Below are 21880 nucleotides of genomic sequence, written 5' to 3'. Positions count from 1 at the left end.
TGTTTATATAGCGCATGGCTTGCCCGGCAACAGGGCGTCCCAGTGCTTGCAGACATGTCAACCAGCGAAGTGCGGTAGCATAGACAGTGGAGTGAGCAAGATTAGCAGGCTGAGCCAGAGATGCTCGTGCTAAGGTGCAGCTTCTCGACGGTTCAGATAGGGAATAGATACGGAATTCTACAGCTTGGAACCCTGATATGTGAAAGATCAGCATCCCATGCATGTACATCTCACTCTGGGAACAGTGCACAAGGACCGGTCACAATAGCACAAGACACTAGCCCGCTGATAAGAACTCAACAGTTCTTGAAAGTATCGCGGACCGACACCTGACCTTGCCCTGTGCACATCGCACAACGCTTTAAATTGAGTCTGTTTCTCCACCGTGAGTCAGTGAAGCTCACGAAATTGCCGTAGTCCAGGCTGTCCAGCCTCGACAAAGCAAGTGCCAGGATAACCGTACTTTGGCCTGACAATGGAAGTAACCAAATGATTTTCCTAGTTACAAAGCAAGAAAGCGTTCTACAATATAGGGGCACTTCCTGGAGAAAGGAGAAACTGAACCTGGACGAGGTAAGAGTAGAGGGCAAGGAATGGGAGTGTACCAATTATTTTATTTCGAGCGCCCACAAGAAATAATCATGGGCTTGACATCGGAGTAAAAGTTAGCACTAATAGCAAAATTAGAGACTCCTGCTGGGTCAGCTATTCACTCCACCAAAAGGAATGCTTGCCGGCTCCTACTAGGGATGTAGTTACAGCGTTGGCTTGACTACAGCTCAGATAAGTGGAATGTCGATTTCCTGAAAGTGTCAAGATGACCTTTCACACAACGAGGCGTGGAGAGTAATGCACGTGGCAGTGCTTCTGCGAGCATGAAAAGTGAATACATGAGCAGCTTTTGCTAACATCTTGACCACACAAGCACAATTGAGATGTTACAGCGTCAGAATTTCAATAACACACATATGTAATCGTATAAAAGGTTAGCTAGAAATGTGTATTTTATTTTTATTATTTTAAAACAGCAAAGCAGCAAACTATTAAATTGTGCATGGTTTGTCATTTTAGGAACATTTTTCCTACTCACTGACATTAATTTAAAAAAATGGACTCATTATAATTAAGGGTTCCCCTGTATGACAGAGGGACGCGAGTTTGTCACAGTGGACCGCTAGGTGGCAGTGCACCACTGGTTTCCTAGACATCTTTTCTGTCCAGTGCGTTGTGCGGTACAGTATGTGAACGAAGACAAACTTAAGTAAACCAATAGTTAATAATCTAAATTGAGACTACGAAAACGTTGCATTTATGGCTGTTTTACAGAAAGCAGCACATTGACCTTGAGGTTAGACTCTTCACATACATGCGTGTTTTATACTTGTTTTTAAATGCCGCATTCAAGAAGCTGACAATGACAATGATTATATACAACACAGTAGTTAATTGCGCTGCATTGAAATAAATGGGCTCAGGGTTCTATTGTAAATGGAAGATGTTGACCTTGGTAAATAACGTTAGTGGCATGCGATATTTAATTTATGAAGGCAACAGATGGGCCGGTATGCAAACTGCCACCTGCTGACTCACTCACCAGCCTCGTTCAACTTTCTTGCCCCTGCTCTATAGGGTTCTAAGCCCAGGTGTCCTCGAGGTCTCTTTCTGGAACTCTCCTCTTTCTCTCTCTCGAGATATCTTTCCTTGTGCTCTGTCTCTTTCTTTCTCTCGCTATTTCTTCCTCACTCTTTGTCTCTCCTGCAGTCTCTCTCTCCAGTCCTGTTTCCCTTTCTCTGTCCCCAAATGTTTCTTTCTCTGTCTTTTTCTCTCTTTCATTGATATACTCCTTTCCTCTTTTTTTTCTTTATCTTCTTCTCTCCTTGACTCTTCATCCTCCTGGGTACCGGGCTGGGAGGTAAAGTCAGCCCTGAAAACGTGGCCAATCACCTACCCCATACGGCACCGAGAGAATCCGAACTTTGGTAATTTTCCATTGTAGTTGCTGGAAATCTAATCTTTTACTTGCAGTAGTGAAAAGAAGCTCGAGAAAGACATCAGTTCGGTAGGGGTTGGCTCCTAACGCGAAGTAATCTAGTTATACTGCAGTACGTTATGTATGCACTTACAGTAAAACCTCTGCAGACGCCTCAGACTGCTTTCATAACCAATGAGGTAAAGATATCTTAGCTCGCCACCTCTGCCCTGAAAGCAGACCAGTGCCCTCCAACCAACCGGAGGTTTTACCTGTATACTTTATGACCAGTCCTGCCATTTCACTACCTCTGTCACTCTCTAACACTCCTATTTAGCCCCTCTATCTCTATTACTATGTCTCTTCCTCTTAAATATTCTTTCTTATTGGCTTTCCTTTTCTCTTTGAGTCTTCCTCTGTCTCCTCTGCGTTACTTCTTCTCCCCATCTCTTCCACTCTCTCACATTCTATCTCTCTATTACACTTAACTCCTCTCTTTTTCCAAAAACCAACGCATTGTACACGTGTCATATGTAGTACCATATTCCCCAATTCAGAGATGCAGTTTTCATCTCAACAGTTTCCAAACAGCACTCAAAGCAATTAACTTTTTCCAAACTTTAAAGTGTAGCACACATAGCACCATAATACCACCTAATCTGTCACTAGTCTCAATACTACTCATTATGATTAAAATAATAACAATCATGCGTCTTGCCATGACTGTCTGTAAACGGCAGACAGAACAGTACAATCTGACAACACACACATTTTGCACAATTTTTGAAGGAAAGCTTCTAAGAAATTCTGTAAATGGACCGCATTGTAAAATTATGATAGCGAAGCAAATTAATTTTGCACTATTTTTCTCACTAACCAATAAAACAGACTCATTATTTGCTGGCACAATGGCTCAACTGGAGTGATCTGCAAATCATGAAGTTGAATCCCAGCAGTTGCTCTTCAATCCTCCTAACGTCCATAAACTAATATAGTATCACGTGTTATTTACAGGACCTAGAAAGTGTAGAATTAAGAGGTATCTAAAAACAAGTTTTTATTTGTCTTTAACTTAGTCCTATTTTTGCATTCGAAAAGAGAAGAAAATAAGTGACAGTGGTTTCTACAAGCTACAGAATACGAACATTTGAAGACACATTTGAAAACTCTTTCTCACTGCTCCAATAACATTGTTACTAAATTCTGTGTAACTTTACTTCATATATAATTGTGTACATGTTTTCCACTTCCTTACTCCTTCACTAATTCCCTATCAATAACCGAACACCAAACCACCAGAAAAGTACACAATATTTCACAAAACCTGCAAATAATACATAGGGGCAACACTTAACTTATTTTAAAAAATTGCAAAGACCCAAAGTGCATCTTAGGACTGCCTGCTGTTATTACTCAAAAATGCGTTTGGAAAATACCTTCAGAACAACCCAACTCCCTATTAGTAGAAGTGCAAAAAAGGCACAGTCCATTCTATTTATACTAATTGTATATGAATATTCCAATTCGGGACGTTTTAGGGCAAGTTTGCATAGCCATTTACATGTGATTGAAGTAGTACTACCAGAGTGCTACTACATACATTCATAAATGCTTCATGGATGCTTTTAAATTGTCCCGCCTGCCGTCATAACTACAATATGCAATCAGCAACTGCCACAGTACATACTATGCTGGACTTTTACAGTCTCCTTATCGAAAATGCCGTTCCAAAAAGATTGGAACTCACTCAAGTAGTCTTCTAGCTACTTTTTAACTACATTTCTGACTTTTTAAGAATTCCTGGTGTACCTCTGGGAATCTATGACTGCTGCACATTTCCACAAGTACTCAAAAGCATACGCATTAGGCAATAGAGAAGTTTTATTACGCTAGCTACCGGGTAAATGACAGTGTTTTTCCCCTTTTCCAATATTTTTGCGCTCACCTGTTTTGTGGCTCCCAAACTGCCGACATGTCGTCTCAGGTGCCAAATATCCACACAAGTCTTGTTGGTGGTGAAATGCAATGTGCAATCTTCTATCGAGTTAACTTTTTTAAACACTGTTTTTCTTGTGACTTTGTAACTGGCTGGATGTTGACATTGGTTTTTCGCAACAACTTAAATTGGGAACGAAAGTCCTCATTTTAATGTGAAAATACACATGCACAAAACTGTGCAATCTTCCTGTAACGACTGTAGTATTCGTTAGAATAGAAGAAAGCTTGCAAGAGAAAAAACAAACCGTTTCACAAAACTCTAAGCCATTTGCACATACCAAAAAATAACCTTGTGAATTTCTATATAAAGAAAATGTGTTGGGAAAATGCTAAATTACCATTTCTGCGTCTGCGACTAAGACGTGTTTTTTTACCCTTCTAAAACTGTATTTCGGCAAACTCAGAAGCACAAACAAGTTAGAGAATTGGGTTTTGGGACTACAATGTCAAGTGACCTATTTATCAACATCTAGCCTTGAACTAGAGTGTCACCGGAGAAGGTTCAGTCTTTGCCGAAGGAACTCTGCCTGACGCCTGGCCATAGCCCTTCCGGCTCAGGAACTGAAACCAATGGACCACGCGCCAGACCATATAAGGGGACTGATACATCAGGCGTCAGTACCCAACCACATCTGTAGGCCCCAACGAGAGCCACGGTCTGGTATGTGTTCACAAATACCTGGGTCGACATGGGTACGCAACTGCACTCGTAGGCCCCACCCAAGGACATATTGGTAGTATACAAAACAGTATAAACCACAACATACACAAATGCGTCTAAATGCCCCATACAGGTTCACGCTGGCGCTATACAAACTTCCCTATATCTCAAGTCACTAGGCCATAGATTCCACTCAACTCAGCCTATAACTAAGGGCCTGATTGCGACTTTGGCAGTCTGGGACCGGGTCCCCACTCCAGCGGCCTGCTCCCAGACTGTCAAAGTCGACCACTGCCTGCCTGCCCACCCGCCCCCCAGATTACGAGTTTCCTCTTTGTCTGGTGGGCGGTGCGGCGATCCCATTGCGGCGTTTATTGAAAAGGCACAGCAATGGGAGCACCTAAGGCCATTCCTGGATGGCATGGACTGCAGTCTATGCCCTGCAGGAAAGGGGGTGCATGGAGACATGTGCCCCTCCTGCATGAAACCCCATGCACAGGGGCCACCTTTGTTTCCTCACGCCAGCCTTTTCGTAGCGGGCTCACTGCCATGAAAAGGCAGGGGGTGGGGAAACTCGTAATATGCTTGGCAGTGCCACTGCATATGGCTTCCCCAAACTGCCAAAATGGTCCAACCACCGTACTCGTAATACAGCGGTCGGACCGCTGGTGCAGCTGTCCCTGGCCATCACCGCACCTCCAACACGGGTTTGACAGTCCAATGGACCGCCGATCTCTTAATCAAGCCCAAAGACATGAGATTACATCTTCTGGTACAACTTTTGGACTCCCTGCTGGGGTGTTGGAGGGCTGGGCTTTACAAATACATCACACAACCATAAACTTGTGGACCCATAGTCTTATCAACCCATACTTGGAAAGGCGGTTTACTAGTTTTGATGTTTTCATGTGATCAATAGTAATCTGTTTGGGTGGGTTGGGAGTGCCTCCCCTGTGGTCTCCCAGGTTTGCTTACTACTAGTTTGTATTAAATTCGAACCAGTTACCTAATTTCACAAACTCTAAACATATTCCAAAAGGCTGAACCGCGACTACAGGAATCCGTAAACCGCCTGCAAGCTGGAGAGGTAGCTCAGTGTATTCAGCACCAGTAGGAAAGATCATGCTGCAAACTGAAAGCCACAACAGGTCTTTTGTAGCCTCTCAGGCTCCTAGGAAAGTGTTATTGGGATTGAAAATAATACATCAATTATTTAAGCTCCAATTGCGCCTTTTAGTGAGACCTTATCACGTAAGCAATAAATTGTGTTGTCATAAAATGTTGAATCATTACCAGTTATCTAAATAGCAATTCATAATTACCCAATCCAACACATGAGCAGAAGCAAACGGCTAGTAATGCTAACCCTATCTTAAAGTTGCATTAAAATACATTTAAAATAGAAATTAAAAATAGACTCTTTTGTGTACATAAATGTACATTAAACAAATAAGCATGAAATTCTTACTTCATTAGAGTCTCAAAATAATATTATTGAACCCAAACAATGTGCATTAGGTCACACCAGGTTCCTTATACGGCTCCATACAAGTGACAGCTCCCGCTTTGCATTTTCTTTATATATGGCTGCATTGCATTAAATAGTTTCATAGTACTGTTTCCCCGTCATTACATTTATCTGTGTTTCGGAGCTACAGCCTTCCTAAGCCATAGGGCAACGTCTGTCCATTATTAAAGCAATAAAAACGACACGTTTTTTTACTATATGCCTCTACATTCATGTACTAAAACTACTTTCAGCTGATCGGCGCCTGCCCCCAAAATAGACGCTACTGACACGAGAAATCCCAAATCAATGTGTACGATTCAGCAAAAGCTAAGAGGATTGACCCCGCAGACCGCCTCAGAAAAGAAAAAAAATGGCATTGCTCAGTCAGATTTGTGACCAAAACGTTTCATGCGAGAGTTACAATATCAAAATCAAATACACAAAATGCTGCAGAGGAAAACCTTGATTTTAAGACAGATTTAATGTGACAACGAATTGGCGGCAAACAGCACAGAAATGACTCGGTTCGCAAATAAATAACGCGGTGACAGCAGTCCTACCTCTGACTTGTAAAGCAGCAACAAGTTGAAGCAGAAGCAGCATTATTGTTAATCCCGAGGGGCGCGAGGCAGCACGAGCGCAGCAGGTTTTAGGCAACTGAGTTTTGATGGGGCAACTGGACGTCTCCTGAGCAGTTCCGTTTTTAGCCAGCCCCAGCTCTGCCTCCTTGCGCCGAGAGCGTGCTGCTGCGGCTGCCTCGCGCAGGGCGGCGGGCTGCTGCGTAGCTAAGCAGACCTCGCTGTAGCAACGCACAGGCTCCGAGCACGAGGCGCAGTCATTGGCTGCTGGGTGAGTGGGCAACTGGGGTTCGAAGACACAATGAAAGGTGATGCTTGTTCACGAGATGTCTAACGCATCAACAGTTAAGTGGGCAGGCATGTAACTTTGCAGCGGTCGCTGGTGCCAATTTTGAAATAAGTGACTTTCTTGATCATGTCATTTCTAAGGCAGGTAAAAAAATGAGAAAGTTTGAATTTGTCTGGTTTTTTCATTTCAGACGTCATCATAGCTTGGGTATTGTTGCACAGCACAGTCCCGAGTTTTCAGCTAACACCAGAAAGTATGCTGGAACTTGTAGGACATCTTAGTAAAGGAAGAAGTCACAGAATGCTTATTGATGCTGTTTCGTATATCAGAAATGACTGCATATGGCACTCATGCGATCAGTCCAGTTGATAACTGTATCCTTCCCCAAGAGTTTGACACCACAGAAAATCCTAGGGCCTAGTTAGATAAAGTGAGCAATGAAAGTGGTAATTAAATACATTGTCATGGTTAGTAAGGACTATATAATGCAATTAAAAATACATTGGTCAACACCACAAAGCATTTGAAATGGGGTTATTTCATGTGTATTTTGTGGTAAGGTGAGGGATTGGTGCAAACACACTCCACCACCTTATTATGAAAGGGCAGCAGGTTTTTAAAGATGGCAATGTGGGACAAGAATATTTGTGTGTTGTGTGGTAGTTTATTTTGGTAGGTGTTAGAAATGGGGGTCTCTACTTGGCAGTGGTAGGCACCGTGTCCAAGTAGGGACCATTCCATCTAGATAGCACACCCAAGAAAACCCCTGTTCACCATCCTTGGAAGCTTGGCATGAGCAGTCAAGCCTATCTCAGGGGCAATGTGTAAAGTATTTGTATATTACAATCACAAAAACACAGTGAAAACACTACAAATGGACACCACACCAGTTTAGAAAAATAAACAATCTTTATCTAAACCAAACAAGACCAAAACAACAAAAATCAAACATACATAACTCAAAATATCACTTTTTAAAGGTTTAAACTATTTTGTCCATATAACTCTATGGATGCGTTAATTCTAGCGCTAAGTACCTTTGATGCATCAAAATCCACAAGGAAAAACAGCCACAGAGGAGGGCAATGCTGGAAAAAACAGCGATGCATCGGTTCCTGAGTCCCCGGGGAAGTGATGTGTCAGTTCTGCTGCACACAGGCTAAGTGTTGTGTCGGTTCCAGACTTTAAGGGGAAGGATGCGCCGAAGCCTGAAGATGGTTCTGGTCTGCCTGTGCTGCACTGGAAATCTTGGCGCACAGATTCGATGTGTGGAATTTCGGGTGCGCTGAAGGTCAATGCAGCGGCGGCAAACAGGTGTTGCATCAATTCTTTCAGCCCCAGACTGGTGATGTGTCGATTCTTTCAGCTGCACAGCAGAGCATGCCTCGGAGTCAGTGCGCAGGACTCGGACTGCAGCAGTTCTTCAAACTGCGAACAAGAGCTGTATCTATTTCTTTGGTCTCATGGTGGCGGTGTGTGAAAATTTCTCCCGCACAGCAGTGCTGGGTTGGAAAAACAGGCGCTGGAAGGGCGGTGCATCGATTTTGCAGTCTTTTTCAGCAGGTGCCACCTCCAAGGGCCCAGAACTGGATTTGGCACCACTTGGCTGATCAGAACTGCCAGCAATAAAGGTCAAGGATGCTGCAGGTGAAGACTTTGTTGGCCTGAGACTTCCAACAGGAGGCAAGCTCACATAAGCCCTTGGAGAACCTTGGAATAGCAGTATTCAAAAGCAAAGTCCAGTTCTTTCCCTGCTCAAAGACAGAAGCAGCAACTACAGGCCAACCTAGTAAAGCAATACACAACAAAGTCGTAATACTACCCCTAACAGCTCTTCTTCTTGGCAGAGTCCTCCATCCAGAACTGTTCTAAAGTTTGGGGTTTTAGGTCCAATACTTATAGCCCTTTTGGCCTTTGAAGTAGGCATACTTCAAAGGATAGTCTTAGTAGTGCACAAGTTCTGCCTTGCCCTGTCTTGGCTCCAGACACACTCCGGTGGACTGGGTGAGGAGGAGGAGGGGTTGTGGAGATGGCAATGTGAAAGGCAAGGCACAGCCCTACTCTGGTCACAACACTTCCCAACACTCTAGCTCAGGAAGGCACATCAGCCTGGTGACGGGCATCAGGATATGCAGGGCACAACTCAACCCCTTTGTGTGGCTGTCTTGAGTGCATGTACCAACAACCCAGCTGTCAGGCTAAACCAGACATTGACACAGGCAGGCAGAGGCACAGGAATCCTGTGACAGGACCATAAAGCAAGAAAATGCCCACGTTCTAAAAGTGGCATTTCAAACACACAATTTAAAAATCACCTTTCCTAAAAGGAGTGCTTTGAAATTCTGAGCTCAGAGAGCACAAACTCCAAATCGCTAGTTTTTCTCAATTGAAAGTTACACTTGTAAAGTGTTACAAGGCAGCTCCAATGATAACCTATGAGAGTGCTAGTTCCTGCAATGCTGAAAAACGAGCTTGGAGGCATTTTCACTTTTGGGACATGTAAAACACACCAGTACATGTCCTACCTCTCACATACACTGTACCTTGCCCATGGAAGCACCTCAGGCCTACCTTATGGGTGCCTTACATGTAGTAAAAGGGAAAGTTTGGCCTGACAAGTGGGTGCACTTGTCAGGTTGACCTGGCTGGCATTTGACAACTGCCCTGGCAGACACCACAATAGCAGGTCTGAATCAAGTTTATAGGGCTACTCAAGTGGGTGGCAAAACCTGTGCTGCAGGCCCTCTAATAACATTTGATTTACAGGCCCTGAGCAAATCAAATATGCCAATTATGTATGACCAATCATAATCACAATTTACACACATGGAGCACTTGCACTTCAGCACTGATCAGCAGTGGTAGTAAAGTGCCCTGAGTACACACACCAGCAAAAACAAAGTCCAGCATACCATCAAAAATACAGTGGGTAGAGGCAAAAAGACAGAGGAAAACAAGCCAAGGATGCCAGGTCTAACAGTAGGGATGTGGTCTGTTGTTTTTCTGCTGTGTTTGTGTGCCACAAGTGATATTGTTGTGTTATTCTGCTTTTGTTATGTTGTGTACTGTTTCCACTATTGTGTCATAGTCGTTTTCTGCTGCTATATTGCTATGATGGGTTGATGCTTTAAGAACAAGGTTTTACTTTGTAGCAAGAATGGCGCATTCCCGCTCTCTTACTTTATTGGGTAACGAACTCTCGACTTATACTGGCGTGATCATTTGTACACCCACTTTTAATATAAGAGTGACTCAGTTTCATCAGATATGTTATGACCCTGCACAGTGGTGCCAGGCTGGAATTATCACCGGCATTACGATTACTCCATTTGAATAACTCACCTGACAGTTTCTACTATCAATCTTCGTACAGCACCACCAATAATTATCCACACCTTCTCTTGCACCCTACCGGGTTGGAATTATCACCGGTTTAGTGAGTACCCTGAGCTCTGGTATTTCCATACAGCCCTGAAGAGTCAGGAAACACGTGTCGGCTGGCTGCGCTGTGCATACTGCATTAAAGAACGAAAGACATCAACCAAGAATTCTGTTCTGTTTTGCTCTAAATAACACTTTTTTACGTTATGTTGTAATATTATATGGTGCACGGGAGACGGGTAAATCTATATTGCTATGATGTTGTATTGATTACTTTACACAAGTTGCCGATCGCGAGCGTGGAAAATAAACCTCCCAGCGAGATCCTCAATATGGGGAGGTCAGGTTTCTCATTGCGAGTGGTCGCGTATGCCCGCGACCGCTCGATATGAGAAACTACCAGTCAGCGTTGAGAAAACTGGTGCTCGAATACAAATCTACTTGAGTGGCAGAAAGCTACTGCTTGCACTGTGCAAGATGCCGTTTGAAATAATTGCACAGTGCCGATAAGCATCCAGCACTGTGTAATCAGTGGGAACAGCATTTTCCCTACCGCACTAGGCAATTCGCATAGCTTGCATAGTGGGAAGTGCACTTCGTGTAGCTACGCCTAGCGTGACTATGCAAACTATGCCCAGGGTTACTTGGTATTCTAGTTGGTCTCGGATTTCCATGACCTGTTTTTTCACCTGTTTTTTTAATAGGGATCTGTCTCTGTGGAGTTGGAGTAGTTTTTTATGGGATTACGTGGTGTTTGGACTCTACGTCCCACCCTACATGGTTACAATATAATGCCGGAGCTAGCACTTGTGCTCACTCCTGCGCATATCAGTGTTTTAAGGAAATAGGAACGGGGTCGGAAAAGGCAGGCAAAATGATGCTTTCACCTTTTGGGTAATCCATTACAAATTCAGGCGGCCAATCTTTTTATGCTAACAGGATGTCGTATCCAATAGTCACATTTTCCCAAAAGAAACCTTTAATGTTTCTTGAGATGTCCCCTCTATTTGGAGATTAATTTCTTGTAGACAGTGCGGGACACTCACTCTTGTATCAGGTGTTTCCACTGTGATGTATTCATTCAATACTACTGTCACCAGAAACTCTTTCAGGTTCTGGTGAGCCATTGTTACTTCTGCTACGCTGTCTAACATCATCAGAGCCCATTCCCCGTACAGAAGCTAAGTCCTCAGTAAACTGGGCATGTCTGATTTTTAATCCAGCCACTTTCTTCTTTTTGAATTGAGTCTTTGCTTTAGATTAACCTTCCTGTTTGATAATGAAATCTGAATTGTGATGTGTTTCCCTTTTTCCCTTTGGTCGATCTTCAGTCTTTTGTTCTGACCATCCTTCCCTCTCTGAGTTTTTTGATGAACCCTGAAAGGAATAAAAGGAACGTGTATCAGTATACTGATACCTGTCGGGTTTCCTAATGTTGTCACCATTCCTAAGGTTATACCTCTTTTCAGAGGACTCCTGTTGGGGAGACCCACACCTTGTTAATGAAGTGTGTTTCTTTTATTGGTATTTTTGGATTGATTTTGATTGTTTTCCCATTTTTCTTTAGAGGAACTGGGTGCTTGCTTCAAGTTATCCTTGTCAGAATGACTCACCATTTGTGACTCCCAAACTATCTGTACCTTGTGAAGCATAGGTTTCCTCGATAAGTTTTGGTAATGCACACTCCTGATTTGTAGGAGCTGTTTCCCTTAAGAGTTGGCATATAGCCACAGCTGCTGCTTCCCCCTTGATGTTACTCAGCATAATTGCTAAGACTTGGTCAAAATTACCAATCAGTTTCATCCCCAAGTCCAGGGCAGGTCCTGCCCCATACTCATTTTGTATCTGTTTCAATACTTCAGGAATAACTGATATAGTCGGGGTACCTTGTATGCTAATGTAAATTATAGCTAAAATTATTCCCCATGTGGTACAATTCTCAAGTGAGGGAACCATTCCCATTGGCAAGCAAATTGTTAACATTCTGTATTTCACCTGCGGACCCGTATTGGGAAATACTGTTTCCAACTATGCAATTTCTTGAGCTGTCCAGAATGGTACTTGATCCCTCTTTGATGGGAACACACCCATTATTGCTTTTAGTGTCTGTGGACTAATTGTTGTTGTGTGTTGAGTTTGAACCGTCCCAGGTGGAGCAGCTCTCGCAGGTTGTAATGTGAGTGTTCGCATGACGAAATGGACAATATGTCTGTATATTCTTACTACTTCTTTGTAAAGTGCACGCAGTTTACCTATTTGGAGTGTGTCTATCTCAGGATGTGGAGTGTAAGTCGCTAAGACCGGCCATGTCGCTCCTCCTATGCTGAGCGGACCGAGTCTTACGTCCGAAGTTGTGCGATTTAGGGCGCCTTTAAACCAGTTTTTATGTTGCTGGTAAGTTAACAGGACTTCAATGTCCTCGTATGGGATGTATTCTTCCAGTGGATCCACTTCAATGTATTCGTGAAATACATGTGACTGTGGATCTGCAGGCGGGAATTACACCCATGAATAGAATACCTCCAATCCGAACACCTTGTGTGCCTCACTCACGAAAGTAACATGGCCACCTGTTACAGGTACGCCATGTTCTACCAATCTCAGAGTTACTGCCTGTCTGCAGGTCTCTGTGATGTTTAGAGCGTTAGAAAATTTGTCTCCTTCTGCGCTTCCACTGCTAATCGCAGATTCAGTCATTTAGAAAGGAGAAGAAAGTAAAGGTTTAAGAGGTAGGGTTGAGCACAATATGGGAACCTTTAATCCTTACAAGCTTGTCTAAACTTTCAGCCAATACTCAGGGTATACCTGCGTAGCCTGGGCGGAAATCTCTTCCCACTTCTCTGGAAAGTGTGAGTAGGGCTGTCTAAGAAAGCACGACTGAACTACTCAGATGTTACTGTTAATATAGGAACCAAACCAACATTGGTCGGAACCATGTCGTGTAGTTTCTAGGACCCCCATGACCTGCGCTTTTTGGATGACGCAAACGGAGAGCTTGGTGTGCAGACAGACTCAGTCGGGACACCCCCACAGGATGAGTCAGCTACTAGACCAGCTAGCTCTACAGTGCCACTACAACCCCCTGTATTCTACAGCGGTGTAGGTAGTTTCTGGCAACCACTGAACATGACAACCCTGATTCCTCAGGTATCTTGGAAAACTATACGGTATCTTTTGCTCAGTCACTCGTGCTTACTTTTCTCAGAATACACATAGAATGACAATTGTAATGGTTTCAACAATTAATTATTGAAAAGCGTCCGTCTAGTATGAAACATATTCGCTGCAACAATCATAAGAAAGGAATAGGCAAATGTAATTGCTAGCACCAATATCGTAAATAGCAGATACATTTCTACCCTAGTGCTAATAAGATTAATAAAAGCAGATTATATAAAACAATAGCATTGGCGTACTCCTACGATGCATATCCTACCTAAATGTACCTAGCCTAGATATGTAAGTGAAGCATGTGCATGTAAGTGCTAGGATATATCCTAATGGAGCCAAGAATCCCCTGGGAAAGTTGTAACCCCTCACCTGATGGTTCTGAATGAAGTACCCTGTCTCTGCATCAAGGATGGCACCCCGTAAGGGATATCTGGTCTCTGCCGGTCAAAGGATCAGCCTGCAGAGTCTCGGTCCAGTGTGGAAGGAATTCTCCATTCTTTTGTAAGGAGGAGTGAAGGTCTTTTATACTGAAGTGTTCACTCCAGGGTTTCTTCAAAAATCAATATGTTTTGAAAACATTCACAAATCCTTTGCTAATCCTTTTTTAAACAAACATGATCATTCACAGCTGGCTGTTTGCCATAGATGAAAAAAGTAGCGACCCTTATACAGAATAAATCTGCCATGCCTGGGGACATGTTTATGTACTTCAGATACAGAGATTAAGATAGGGTACCGAGAGTCTGCTGTCGAAGAGACAGAAGTAAGCTACTAGGTAAAAGGTCACCTGTGTAGGACCGATATGTTGTGTGGATGGGACAAAATGTACGTTATTGGTATATGTACATGATGGGACTATCCTAAAGGACATGGCACTTGACGCAGGACTTTTCATCACAAGCCCCTCCTTGATGGCTTCCTCAACGACCCAGGACCTCGCTTTGCAGATCCTAGGTATCACTGCTGCATGTTGTATCCTTAATGCCGGGATCTGCATAGCTCTGCAACCAGGATTTAAAGGTACTGGGTCCCTGTAGCTGACCTGCACTCCATCTCTGTTGGCCTAAAATTGTGATTTTGTCCAAGTCCCGCACAACCAGATATCCACAGTTGGCTCTTTGTGCTTTTTGGCTCTATTTTCACTTAAATGTTTAAAATTGCATATCTCCAGTTCTACTAATTGGATTTTTGTTATCAAATTATTTATTAAATTCTACTATATTTTTCTAAAGTGGTGCAGGATTTTTCTTGTGTTGTTATTTTACTATATCACTATTTTACACATTGCCTCTAAGTTAAGTCTGACTGTTTTTAGGCCAATCTATCAGAAGGTTAATCACAGGTTAATATGGGGTTTGCTTGTGTTTCACTCGATTAGAAATGGGGTCTCTAGTTGGCAGTGATTTGCAGTGCACCCTGTCCAAATAGGGGCCCTCACTCAAGTCAGGTGTGAATACACAAGAGCCCATCGGTCTGCGCACCCACACTTGTATTCTACAGACAGGCAAAGGCACAGAATGGTTAAGCAAGAAAATGGCCACTTTCTAAAAGAGGCATTTTCAAACACGCAATTTAAAAACAACTTCACCAAAAGATGTATTTTGAAATTGTGAGTTCAGAGACCCCAAACTCCAAGGGGTATATTCACAAGAATTTGTGCTAAACATCACCAAAACATGCGAACGCAACTTTACACACCGCAGCCTATTGCGGGGAAATAACCCTGTGTCAACGTGGAATTCACAACAAGGCAGTACCATGCGATAGTCTGCCAAAACTGCTGCAAATGTTCGCGATACAACCACCTCGACGGAGATAAAAACACAAACCACAACACCAAACCGCGCAATGAGCCCATTCGCAATGAGGAAAGCAGGGATAAGCACCTCCAGGCCCGCGACACACACGGCAGGCGGGAATAAGCACAACAAAAGCCTGAAAAAAAAGACAAACCAAACAGAAAACAACAGCCAAGCACAGTGGAGGCAACCTGAGCCAGTATACAACCCCACAAGCACCATTGGCAACAAAACATTGTACAAGGCAGGCCATCTTGGAGAAGGTGAATGCAGCCTGAGAGTAGAGTAGGACATTGGAAGAAAACCAGAACATCCGGAATGATGCGAAACGCACAAACAATCAGAAACACGCCGCCAACAAGAAGCAGCAATGCACGCGGGAGGTTGGAGGCCAGCGCCACACAAGGAGCTGGATGACATGGAGGAAATGGTGTCCACCACATCAGTCTGGAGACGGTGGCAGGACAAGGAGACGGGAAACTGCCCAGAACAACAGACACTACAGCAGCAGAGAGAGAAAGCAGTAGGGACTGTGGGGACGGGGGGATATGGGCACAATGGCACACATGCCCAATTAAGCACAGCACAACTGCAGACAAACCATGCCCAAGAGTAACAACACCAACCAAGAGCACAAGTCACAAAACCCGCCAATATCACACCACTGAACAAGCACGGAAGTGAAAACCACACTGCCTGGAAGGGAAAAGGGTGAGCCAAATCAGAGCTGAAGGGACATCTCACACACAATGCAGCACACACACATAGGAAGCAGAACATCGAACACAATGTGGTACAAACAAAACCAACATTTGCACAACCGAACACAGGACACAAGTACACCCGCCAGTTTCGGCCATACGCATCTGGCTAAGCACGAAACAGGGACATGACCATGCACAAGTACAAACCCACAGTCCTGATGGGGTAGCAATGCACCTATGGCAGGGAGCCAGAGAGTCCGTGACACAGACATTGGCATACAAATCAAGACACAACACAGTTGGAGACAAGTGAAAATGCGGAAACTTTATCAACAAGTGCGTGTTTCAGTACGGCCAAGTGAAGTGTCACAATATGCAGACCAATGCAGCAGCATGTCTGAATGAGGAACGTAGGAAAGCACCCATGTCTACCTCAGGGCAGTCCATCACCAACACAAGTCAGTGCCAAACGGTGTCGGTTGTCCGCGCATGGATCATGAGTCCAGGCCAATGAAGCCATGTCCACTGTCATCTTGGGACATGTGACCGAATTTCCAAGATGCAATCAGGCGTAGGGACATGTGCAATGGGTTACATCCACTTGTGGCTGCAGGTACCTTGTCATTCGTCCATGAACGCGAGTGCAGCTGCATAGGCCAACATCTCCAATGAGCGATCGTCATCCACCACATCTGACATGTCGTCAACATAATCCATCAGCTGACCCGGACAGATGTGCTGAATCCACCTAATACGCACCACAGCCAAATAGGGTAGTGGCTCAATGTGCTCACTGGACTTGTGGACTTGTGCAATCTCCCAAGTCCAGTTTCCATCCTGCATGCCAAACATCCATGCATGCCATAAACGGGCATTACGGTGACGCTCCAGGTCATGGGCCAAAAGGGGGAGCACACACACATCGTAATCCAGGTCAGCTACCGTTATGTTGGAGAGAAAGACATCCATGGACCACTCGAATATGCACGAGCGACAATGCAACACAGACTGAATGCAGGTGACGTCCGTAAGGCGGAAGCTCAGCCAGTAACTGATCTGCAAGACTGCCAATGGCAGTGCCCCCAGTATTTATTTATTTATTTATTTTTAATATTTATAGAGCGCTGCATATACCCTTGGGCGTCTTGGCGCTGATAAATCATTTGTTTGCATACGAAAAGTGAAATTATGAATCAGTAGATTAAGGTGGACTGTAAAGGGCAAGATAATTATTGAGTGAACAACCAGGTTTTCAGGAGTTTGCGGAACTGAAGGAGGGTGGTGCTTTGCCTGATGTTGAGAGGCAGGGTGTTCCAGAGTCTGGAGGCTGCCACCAAAAAGCGACGGTCTCCCCAGGTGACAGTTGTGGTGCGGGGGACGACCAGTTGATAAAGAGTGGCTGATCGTAAGGCTCTTACAGCAGACGTGCACTGTACAGGTCCACGTGACTGGAGCCGAGCATGTGTCCAGGATGGTCTGCCATTGCGTCAGTGGCTCTGCTTGAAGCAGCACTGGCTTGCCCTGCACCAGTCCTGTGGATGAAATTGCACAGCTCGGTGCAATGAGCAATGTCTGTGTGCAACAGGTGCAGGCCTGAGGTGGGGTGGAAGTACGTGTGAAGGCCATTTCGTGCATGCCAACTACAACCAAGGACTTCTGCGTGTTTGATGTGTACACGTTGGTCTCACCTCAGGCAGTGCAAAGTGTGGGAGTCGCAAGCAAAGGCTATTGTATCTGTCAGGAGGTGCTGGCCACATGCAATTTCCTGCTCGGAGCTGCAGATGTGCTAACGCCTGATAGTTCAGACAAAGGACCTTTCATCCCTACAGTAACTTCACCATCTGCATGCATACAGGAGATGTACAGAGGCCGGTCATGGGTGTGTAGGGATGTCTGCGACCCTCGGAACACCATGACGCTGGCCTTTGTAGGTGTGCAGCCATGTGAGTGTAGACCAATGGACCCGACAGGGTGGACACAGGTGTACAGCCCATGGTTGACTGTGATGGCGCTGCAAATGAGGCCAGGCAACTGACTCATGTATCCGCAGGGCTGATACACATAACACTTGGCACGCATGTGCCAAGACCCCGAGCGGTCTTGCGCTCCTTCATGTCCCCGTATGTGCGGGCCCGTCCATGCTACATTGCAACATCGGCTACTGTGGCCCTGGTGGTGACAAGGTGGTGACCTTATGTGCCACAACGCAACCTTCGCTCATTAGGTCAACACCTACTGACTGTTCCCCGGACGAAGCTTGCCCGCACTGGCGGTCGCTCCTTTAGGGTGTTGGGAGCCAAACTATGGAACACCCTTCCTCTGCACATCCGCTCACTGGAGAACTTGACTGCTTTCCGAAAAGCCGTCAAAACCCATTTGTTCCCCTCTCCCTAGTTCCCCTAGCTCTTTCCCTTTCTTCCTTCTGGAGCTGATGTGGTCTTCTTAGCGCCGGGACGCCTCTTTGCTGGGGCAGCTGTCGCGCACTACCAAATGCTAACATAACATAACATAACAACACCCCAACACAGAGACACACTTACCCAAGGCCAGGTCCGAACCACGCCCTGCTTCCCCTGCCGAATCAGCACACCCCTGCGCTGACCTGATGTACGCCGGACCAGCACAGGCCGCTTGTGCATGCAGGGGAGAGTGTGCAAAGCTACATGTCCAGAGTCACTGCCAACACTGAGGTGACATGGTAACGTCCGCAGTAGACAGCACACTGTGATGTTGCAGGGCCCATGCCCATCATGCTGACACAATGACCACATGGACACACTTGCTCAGATGGTGTGAATGGCTACGAGCACGTGCGCATGGCCACATTTATTAGCAGGCACACATACCAAGTGACACTTGTGTTGGATGTATGTGGGGTGTGTGCACACCAGCCAGCAAGGGCTGTCTGGTGCAGTCAGAAATCAACAACAGTGTACATCGTAAATAACACAACCATTCAAACATAAAGGGCCCTTGACTTGTGCTGCACAGAGTTAGCGGCCCCGGATGCACAGCGTCCTGCACAGGCCTTCCGCCACGGGACACTGACTTGCGATGAACAGGGTTGATGGCACCAAGTCAGTTGTTGATAGTGTTTGATCACCTCCGTGACACTGATCTGGCTTTCATCCAGACTGAGCCGCATCTTCCTCTCACTCCTCTCTGTGCGTTCACTGGTGTGGCCAGTCATGATTCGCGACTAAGTGCTGGATGTGGGACCTACTGGTCCGCAGGGTAGGTCTGAGCCCTCATCCACGTGTCGCCAGCTTGCGTTGAGCATGGTTAGTGGTACCACGTGTCGCAGTCTTGCGTTGCAATGGGTTAGTGGCACCTCGTGTCACAGGTTTGTGTTGAACAGGGTTAGTGACACCACGTGTTGCAGGCCTGCGATATGGAATTATGCCTCACTGATTGAAGGTACTCTGTTGCTGTGGCTGCTGCAACAGACTTGGGGTAACTGCCATTCAGGACTCAGGGAATAGTTCCAGATGTGGGACCTACTGGGCTGAAGAGGACGCCAGTGGAGTATGTCAATGAGGAAGAAGTGATGTGGGCCAGCGCCGGGGGGGTCAGCGATCGTCTGCAGAGTCTGCAGAGTTCGCAGGACTGGTGCTTGGAGCTTGCACCAGCACGTGGTGGGCCCTCTTTGACACACGCCGGTGTAGACAGGTGAGCGGGGCCTTGTTGTTGAGCTGGGGCAGGCATGACGGGTCTGGGGACCAGCGGCCCTGGGTGCAGTAGGCGCACAGGGATGCGGGCCCCGCTGTGCTCGGCACAGGACTCGTGGCGGGCTGAGAGGCACCACCCTCGCAGACACGTTGTCCATTCTGAATGAGAACCATGACCAGTGCGATGGGCTTTTTGTTCACACCCCTACACAGGCCTGGCATACGCAGGTCCAACCTACTATGCACGCGCATGCAGGGCGGGACGTAACATGCGACATTTCCGCGTTCTGCTCCACAGCCTGTGGGGACATGGTGGTGTCCACTGGCCACTACACTCCATGCACCAGCAGTTGATCTCCACATAGCCATTTCCGTGGTTTGCACTCTGTGGTCTGTCCGGCACCTCCTCGCCACACCTGGCATTGGGCAGGTTCACATTCCGTAGTTCCTTGCCCCTCTCGCACATGCCTGCTCCATGCCTCTCCTCACATCCTGCTATTGTGTGTCTGTGGTGCCATGTGGTGGCTGGGTTGTGGGCATGGCAAGGTCAGATTCCCAATGGAGTCGTGTTGTCGTGTCTGGTCGGTTGGCGTGTTGTGTGTCATGTTGGATGTAGTTGTGCTGCTTGCCCATTGGCAGTGTCTTGAGTTGCATGACTGTGGGTGGCAGGTGCGTTTCAATTGGGTCCGCTGTTTTTGTGTACGCTGCCTCTGTGGTGTTCCCGGGGTGGGGGGGGCGGGACGGGTCCTAGGGGTGGTGGTGGGACTGGGGTGGTTGCGGTGAGTGTTGTGGCCCTCATGGGTATCCACGTTGCATGATCATTGTCTCCATGTCATCTGTGGGTCTTCCGTGTGGCTCTTGGCTGGGCTCCCTTTTATGCTGCAGGTAGTCATCCTGCTTAACACCAGCAAAAGGCAGGTGTTAATTCCCTGCTGCTACAGCGGCTTGTCACCTGTTTTTATTTTGCATCGCAGATCTGGCAGTTAGTTGTGAAAGTGGTGTTGAGGTTTTTTCGTGTGTTTTTGCACGGGAACGCCTACTCTGCATCTCATTAGGGTTAGTTGGAGGTGTCCACCGTGGAGATAAATTTTGAGGCAGTTATTGCGGGGATACTGGCGATGACTGCAGTTTGCACCAGCTTGTGAATGGGTGTTAAATCTATCTCCACTTTGATGCATTAAGGTGGGGATAAATCAGAAATAAGACCATGTGAATATCCCGCCAAATCTCTATCTGCTCCCAATGGGAAATTACACTTCAAAGATATCTCAAGTCAATGTACATGTTCCTCTATGGGAGAGATAATCCTTTCCATAGTGAAAAATGAAATTAGTAGTATTTCACCTTTAGGCCATGTAAAACACACGAACACACGAACACACGAACACACCTTAGCATCACTCTGCTAAAGGTGCGTGTCTGAGACTAGCATAGGTTTTGTACAGGAAGGGTACCCTTCCTGAACAAAATACTATGCCTAGACGAGTTCAAACACTTTTCCCACTTTGAATGTGTGCTGCACAGTTCAGCACACATGCGAAGTAGGAAAAGAAAAGAGAATACAAAATGTCTCCTCTTATTGCCTCCTTTCAAATGACGTTAACTTTTGGTGCTAAACCCCTTCTACAATTGTTTGTAGATAGGGTTTTACGTCAAAAGGCATAGATGGTTGAATGGGAACGCCCATGTACCACCCATGTAAACGCCCCCTAGGCATTGAGTAATGCTAAGCAATGATTCATGCTGATTTGAGGTACTTGTAGGGTACTTTCCAAGGCAAAAAAAAATTTGCGCTGAAAGTTAATTGGAAAAGAAACAAAGTGAAGCTAACCCAGCACAAAATGTTTGAAAATCTACCCCTTCATCTCTAACTACCCACCGTCTACTGTATATTGTTTTGCTGTATTTGAACTTTGTACAAAATAAACATGAATTTAACATCTGGTGACAACTGGCCCTTTAAAAAGCACCTAAACAAATAAATACATTTAGTTAATTCACTGTAGTTATTCGATTGGATGCATACAATCTGCATCTCATTAGGGTTAGTTGGGGGTGTCCACCGTGGAGATAAATTTTGAGGCAGTTATCCCGGGGATACTGGCGATGTCTGCAGTTTGCACCAGCTTGTGAATGGGGTGTTAAATCTATC

At 45.6% G+C, this 21880-nt stretch overlaps 1 protein-coding gene across 1 annotated transcript in view; it reads right to left on the bottom strand.

Annotated features, from left to right (window-relative positions):
* Positions 1–6827, bottom strand: part of RXFP2 (relaxin family peptide receptor 2) — a 1449053-nt gene extending 1442226 nt beyond the window's left edge. The window contains exon 1 of the mRNA XM_078657149.1: positions 6699–6827. Within this exon, the coding sequence (XP_078513275.1) occupies positions 6699–6741 (43 nt within the window). The 5' untranslated portion in view covers positions 6742–6827. The remainder of the gene's footprint in view (positions 1–6698) is intronic.
* Between the last annotated feature and the right edge of the window lie 15053 nt (positions 6828–21880).

This window comes from Lissotriton helveticus, chromosome 8 (assembly GCF_964261635.1).
Source record: "Lissotriton helveticus chromosome 8, aLisHel1.1, whole genome shotgun sequence".
Lineage (NCBI taxonomy): Eukaryota > Metazoa > Chordata > Amphibia > Caudata > Salamandridae > Lissotriton > Lissotriton helveticus.
This window is presented reverse-complemented; position numbering and strand designations above follow the sequence as displayed.